The 7,266-nt window shown below is 50.9% G+C and overlaps 1 protein-coding gene across 1 annotated transcript in view; it reads right to left on the bottom strand.

Annotated features, from left to right (window-relative positions):
* Positions 1-1,631: 1,631 nt before the first annotated feature.
* The window catches only part of TMEM94 (transmembrane protein 94), a 45,170-nt gene continuing 39,535 nt past the window's right edge, over positions 1,632-7,266 (bottom strand). Inside the window, 5 exon segments of the mRNA XM_035893309.1 lie at positions 1,632-4,181; positions 5,031-5,201; positions 5,444-5,537; positions 6,722-6,816; positions 7,127-7,266. Coding sequence (XP_035749202.1) covers positions 4,109-4,181; positions 5,031-5,201; positions 5,444-5,537; positions 6,722-6,816; positions 7,127-7,266 — 573 coding nt within the window. The 3' untranslated portion in view covers positions 1,632-4,108.

Below are 7,266 nucleotides of genomic sequence, written 5' to 3' on the forward strand. Positions count from 1 at the left end.
GAGGCAGTTAACTTCTCTTCTGGCCAGTTGGTTGCTCTGATTTATACATCACATTGAGTGTATTTAAATGACCATGTCTGACAGGCAAGTGCTGCGTTGTGGACCTGATTGCTTTTAAATAGCTACAACCAGTGGCACTTTATCAAAAGGTTTACAAAAACCTTTTAAAACTGATTTTTACTCTCACGGGTCAACCTGGGACAAGCCGTTATTTTTTTCCAGTGTTGATAAACTGTAAATGTTTTTTTTAAAGCCCAATGTATATATTTTAAATGTGATTTATTATATATATTTACTAACCAGAACCGCAAGTCTTGTACTCTAGGGTCAGGGATAAGAGGACACTGGGGTGGAGCTGTCGCTGTCTGAGCCACCTGAGGGCAGCACCACGCTGCTCTCATTATCAATAAGGGAATTAAAACATTTGATTTTGCAGAAGAATGCCTATTTTTTAAGCTCTAGATCTCTATTTTGAAGCTACTGTATGGTGTGTAAGTTATGTACACTGCAACTGGGACTAACTGACCCTGGCTGCACCTGCTCCGTGCGGCAAGACAGTGAGGGGAAAAAATAGCCCGTGTAATCACCAGACTGACAACAGATTTTAAACCATCTGCTCTGTTTGTGTTAATCATGTGTTTTGTTTTCCACTAACATCCATTAAGACTAAATTCTATTAAACAGTGGGGCATGTTTTACCCTTTTGATAGTTTTGCCTAGTTGTCTCCTCCGTGTCAAATAGCACAAGTTTGTCTCCTGCTCCTTTTGAAGTTCATCGAGGATCAGGTTTATCCTGTCCCTTGAGTGCTTAAGATCTGGGTTTCCTCAGATAATCTCCCCTGGTAAGAGTCCCACTGCGCCTCCAGCGAGGTTAATGTTCAGTTTGAGTATTACCACCGTGGTAGTAACGTGTGGTGAGAGCTCTGGGGACCACCACTACATTCCAGTGTCCCACTGCCCAGCTTTGGGCACGTCTGAAGCCACAGCTACCCCCACCTGCCAGGCAAAGGACCCTCCATCCTCCTTGGTGATCAGGGTGACACCAGGTCCTGCTTTGCTCAGAACAAGAAGCCCAGACCTCCTCGTCTCGCCACGCTGCTTTTCTCCAGTGCTCGCTCCCAGTGCCTGTTCCAGCTCACCCCTGATCTTTCATCCAAGAGGGCTTCAAGCTGTGCCACCAGCCACGAGTGAAGCCGTGCCTGGGAACAACCACATGTGCTGCGCCTGGGATCCAGGAGACCGTGAGGTAATCAGACTGTTACTCTGTAGGAAGAGGCATGCAGAGCTGGACAGGTTTGCCCAAAGCTGAGCAGAAGGTGGGAAAAAGTGCCAGGATCGGGTCCCAGGAGCATCACTCTCTTGGGCTGTGTCCCTGTAACAGGTGAGCCAGGTAACTCAGACCCTATGACCCGAGCAGCCATACACATTTTTATCTCCTCGCTTTGCTGGGTGCAAACTCCTTCCCACTCTTGCCGTGTGTGTTATCCAAGACAATCATTTATTGCCGTTCATACACTGGATGCATGTGGGTCTGGGTTTGGGGTTTTTTTTTTATACAATTTACAAGTTTTAATACAAATCAAGTATTTTTACATACATCCCAAAAAATTTAATATAAAATATACACCATTTAAAAACATCTTGATGTAGGAAATTTCTTTCTGAAGCCATGCACCTGACCCTTGGATACCTCAGTGGCCGAGGGAAGGGTGGCATTGGCGAGACCACCCAAAAGGCTCCATTCATATGCCTCGGCTCCCTCCAAGTCTAGCAGGGGAAGGAGGGTGCAGGAAAATAAACATCTGTGATCACCCAGAGAAGGAAACCTTGGAGATGCCTCCCCTCGAGGAAGGTGTGGCCAGCAGGAAGCCCAGGTATCTGCTGCCTTTTATCACCTATAACAGTGGTGCAGGGCAAGAGCTAAGGTCTGGGGGGGAAGGCTGCCCTGCAGGGATAGCAGTGAGCAGCTTGGTGCTGCCTCTGACTCCAGCTCAGCTCTGCCGCAGAGGAGACCGTATCCCACCTGCTAGCTGACCCCAGCATCAGAAAGAAAAGCTGATTTCTCAGGTGCCAGGGGTAACAGATCTGGAGCTGGCATTTAGTGACTTAAACAAGACCCAGAAAGATGCAGCTTGTTCTCCCTGAGCCAGGCAGCTCCACAGCCCAGAGAGGAGTGAAGGCCGAGTTCAGCCTAGCTGGCAAAGGTGAGCAGACGCACTCTGGTACTGCTGCGTTGCAGGAGAGCAGCCCCCCATTTCCCCAGTGAGCTGCTGGCTCCCTATCCCATGCAATCCTGCCAGCAGCATGGAATCTGAACATCCACTCTCCAGCTGTAGGAACAGGGTCCAGGGCCTCTGAGCACCCTCAGCTGCCCCACTCCAGCATCTTCCATCTGTCCCCAGAGCTCAGAGCCTTTGCTCTCCTACCAGACCCACAGCAGGGAGAAGGGTATTGCTTAGAGACACGCAGTAGCGTGTGTGCTCTCTAGTTATGCTGAAATGTAAGGAAGACAAGGTGGAGCAGCAGGGCAGAGCTTGGGGTTTACCAGCCAGCTCCCCGCCTGCCAGGGAAGGACCAGCAGCCATTTGTTAGTCTCGGGTATCAAAGGAGAAGTAACAGCCATATACTGTAGTGTTAATGTCGGGAGCAAAAACAGGCCCAGGATTTACCAGCTTTAGCCAGTTTTTAGAACTAGGAAGGGAGTCAATATCTCCCTGCAAATATTCTGGTAGCCAAGCCTGTGTGCTCCTGTGTGCCCCTCAACTGTCTTCCCAGTACAGCTGGGGTCTGGTCAGAGCTCAAGAGCACGTGTGCCATACTGGGGCAAATCACAGTTTGCAGCAGGCCTCAGGGGAAGGTTCTCCCCAGTCAAATGAAGAAGAGACCTCTGGAAAAGCAGGGAACAGATGTGAGGGGAGCAGCATGGAGGGGAGAGGCTTCCAAACACTATCACAGAAAGACATGATGAGGGGGTTTCCCTGTGCCTTGGAGAGGAAGTACTGGATGCAGCACAATCCCAGGACTGGGAAAGGAGCCGTCCACCAGCTCCGTGTTAGTCACAACTGCAAGATGCAGATATCCTGCCTGGAAAGACGTCTCCCTACCTCCACGGCAGCATAGGCAGGTCTCAGGTTTTATCTCTAGCTATGGCTCTCCCAAGTAGGCATTTCACTGAAGCAGAACAACAATTCGAATCGCAAGAAATGAGGACAGTTATAAACCTCTCTGGGAGTTGTTAAAGCAGATAAGAGCTGGTTCAACAGGACTGGAGGAAGCTGAGCCATGCTGACTCCCTGCAGGCAGGCAGAGCTGCCCTCCTGACTCTCTCTGCACCGGATCACTAGGGTCAAGCATGGACAGCCTTTCGTGAAGCCCTGTCTTATCCCTTTTCTCTTGAAGCACTCACAGCCAGCATATGGCTACAGCAACAACGCTAGAGGGCAGGCCTGGCACAGCCTGGCCATCTCGGGGGCTTTCCCAGCACCCTGCCAGAGACCCTTCCCAGTGTCCCCTTGGGAATGTGAGCTCCAGTCCTGGCCTGGCACCCAGCACTTCTGCAGCTGCAAGAGACATGGCTCCTTTGCCCCAGGACATAGGGACAGGGAGGTGGGTGAGGACACGCACAGGCATGCACACACACATCATCCAGGAGAGCACGCGGAGATGGAAAAACAAAATGGGTTTCAATAGAGATCTCTTGCTTCAGCAGCCCTATGTCCCCCTGATGGCCCCAGATTCTCCTGCCAGGTCCAGGAAGCCCATCTGCTCACACAGAGGGAAGGAGTCACTTCATTTCAGCATCACCATGATACTAACAAAAACCTCTAGTAATAAATAAATAAAGGAAGAGCAGCCTGAACAGTCTCCAGAGCTTGCAGGCTCCCTTGAGAGTACCCTAGCAGGCTGGGGAGGGGCTGCATACCTGCTGGGGGATCCTGATAGCAGTGCCCTGCCTGGGGCCCCCTGGAAGGTGCTGATGTAGTTTTGCAAGGAGGCTGTCTGGTTTGCATGTGTGAGGGAAAACTCCCTGAGCCTTTAGTGCAGCCACTCTCCCAGTGCAGGATGCGTCTGTGTGGCCCTGGCTCCAGGGAACTCAAGCTGGGAGTGTTTAAAATGGTGAATTCATCCCCAGCTTTGTTTCAAACTGCAACTTCTGCCTCTTTTGGTAACGGACCCGGACCCTGGAGAAGGGAGAAGAAAGATGAGAGTCAGCATGTGGAGGGATGAAAGGCAAGCAAAGCTGCCCCACTGTGATTCCTGAGCCAGGCAGCCCCAAGAAGCAGGGAAGCCCCTGGCCTGGGCCCTGTGGTACCCCAGGAGGGGAATCAAACCCAGAGAGCAACCCATGGTCTCAGTCCTACCCTATCAAGCCAAGTCCCATCTCCAGAACCATCAGACACAGCAGAGAAAGGTCCAGAAATCCTTCCCAGGAACAGAGACAGCAGCTCCGTCCCCATCAGGGTTCCCTGTAATCCCCACTGCTTTTTCTCATCAACCCATTTCCTGAATCAATGTTCATTAGCGTTAACTCCCAGCTCCAGCTGCTCCCTGTGCTAGGAAGAACAGCCAGTCACTTTGCCTGCTACTAATTCTTGGCTTCAGCCACTTCCCGTGAAAATGAGTCCCACAGTCCAGGCACTGTGTGAAGACGTATTTCCTCTGCTGTGATTCAATGCCTTTCTGTCCTCATGGGATGAGATGGAGAGAACAGCCCTCTCCAATTCCATACTGGTATTTCACAGACCTTGGCTGTCTCCCTCTCATTGGTTTGAGATAAGGAAATTTTGGTCTCCCTTCCTGCTCCCAATCACTGCCACTGCCCTTCCCTGACCCTCTTTCCTCCCCTGCGCTTCCTCTCTGAGAGGTGGAACAGGAGCTTGCACACAATAGCCAGGTGATTTACACAGTGCAATCATCTTTTCCTTTTTATTCCCAACCCTGTTCCCTGTGCATCATTTTTCTGCAGCTCAAGGCCGGGCTGGAGTGAGGCTCCAGCCCTTTCTCCCCATCTTCCCTACTTACACCCATACCTGATTTCATGCAGCTTGACAATCTCATTGATGATAACCACAAGGACCAAGGAAAGAAAACCCAGGAGCCATGAGACCGGGGAGATGGAAACGTGGCTAAAGGTCAATGCAGAATTGAGGTTTTCCCAGAGTTTCAGGTCCAGCGCAGTCTGTGCCACTTGCCCCAGCAATCTAAGATCATCAACAGACACAGCAAATCTCAGCAGAGCTAACAAGCTTCCCAGGATCTGCAGATCAGGGTTCAGGCCCAGATGTAACACTCCTGAATTCACAACAGAGACCCCTCACCAATTCAGCAGTGACGAACAATTGCCATGTACTATCATTTTCCTCAGCACCAGCAAAGTGGAGGTCTAGATCCCTCCTTTCCTCCAACATTCTGGAGTGCCTCATCGGGGCCTGGGGATACTCACACAACAGCCACAGTGAGCGTCCACCACCGGTTGGAGAGGGGGCTCTTCTTCCACAATGGCTTGGTGCGATGGACGTGGGTAATGGATATGAACACTATGGGGACAGATCGAAAAGGGGGTTATTTAGCATCACACACAGGTACAATGCTTCACAATATACATCAACAGCTATTACTCCAAAGGGACATGGGGTTTATGTCCTGAAACAAACCTTTCATTCAAGGTCCTTTCAGACCAGACTCCCCACAGCAATTCCAAGTCCCCAAATATGCAGGGCTGGGGGGTGTGCAGTGGCAGTACTGCATAGGATTACTCACTGTGGGAATCCCAAGGTTGGTTCACTGCCTGCTGTGCTAAAGCAGATCAGACAAAGGACCAAAACTAGGGAGCACGGGGGACGCCCATGTCTCTGGGTCACTTCAGGCCTGCACCAGTGGAAAGCTCCAGCCCAGAGAAAAGATATTTAGCCAGAGACCCAGAGCTGCCTGCACAGGACAGAGCATTTGCTCAGCTTTTCCTTTGGCTCTTCAAAACAGCATTTCCCACCTCCCACCAGGCAAAGCATCCCTGCTCAGTGATCTGAAGGATATAAAACTGTAATGCATGCTACCTCTCTCCAAAGCAGGGCTGCCTCTCAAATCAGGAAGTGTTGGCCTGGACACCTCACACGTCTCAAAATGTAACGCTTTGCCTGGCACCAAGGCACAGCACCACATGATATGGTGGAAAGGGAGCAGAGCTGACCCTTTTAGGTCATCAGAGAGCAGCTGGACCTACTCTGCCAGACAATCGTGTGGAGGTGATGAGGGTCAACCAGGGGCTGGCTTCCCGCCCCTGCAGAGGGTTTAAAAAGGCTTCCAGCTCCAGGGTAGTCACACCTGTACCAGTGTTGTTTGGGGGAAGTAAATGGGGTGCTTCACAAAATGGCAGAAGGCATAGGACTTCTGAGGCAGGGAATATTTTTGGAGAGCTGCAGGATGCTGCTAGCTGATTTGCAAGATGCAAAGAGGGATACTGCTCTTCTGGTAAGGAATGGAGACTGGAAAGGAATCAGCACTTCACCAGGCTGGTAGGAGGTAGAATCAGCTCTGAAGGTGCTCTCTTTAATCTGTTAGAGCAATGTTTAGTAAGAAAAGGGACTTTATGCCTGTGCTGAGACTACTGCAGTGTCTGCTTCTACCAGGGAGTTTGTGCTCTGGCATAGGGGGCAAAGAAACAGGCAAAGGATTCAAGTTTTACCCCAGAGTGGGGAAGGGGGGTCTGTGAACATGGACTTACCTGTGTGTAAAACAATCAGTCCAGCTGTGAGCTTCTGGGCTACAAGAAGAGCATTGGAAAACTTCCCAAACCAGTCAGGAGCACGATTATCATTGCTAGTAAATGAGAGGACACAGGAAAGAAGTCAACAGTGGGGACTTACTGTCTGACCTGTTCCCACCAGGGCATGTCCTCTGATAGCTGAGAGAACTAAGTGTGAGCTTGGAGTTAGGCTGTCCTACTACAGGAGAGAACAGTGAGCAAGTGCCCCAAAGATACAGGGAGAGCATCCAGCCCTCTGTATAACCATTATAGCTGGATCATGCAGCTGAAGCTTGTTAGAGGGGAATCAGTCCTACCTGGAAAGGCCAAGAGCAACAGGCCCCTGCAGAGTGAGGGATATGTGTGCCAGGCTCAGTTCCTCACCTGTGCAGCATGATGGAGGAGCAGGCTGTGAGATTGAGGCTGGTGCTGTTCACCTCTTTGCAGGACTCATGCAGTGTGAACCCGAAGCAGATGAGGCAGGAGCAGATGGTCAGGCTGAATTTCAGCAGGCAGCAGAACAG

The sequence above is a fragment of the Egretta garzetta genome, unplaced genomic scaffold (genome assembly GCF_000687185.1).
Source record: "Egretta garzetta isolate BGI_Z169 unplaced genomic scaffold, ASM68718v1 scaffold34, whole genome shotgun sequence".
Taxonomy (NCBI): domain Eukaryota; kingdom Metazoa; phylum Chordata; class Aves; order Pelecaniformes; family Ardeidae; genus Egretta; species Egretta garzetta.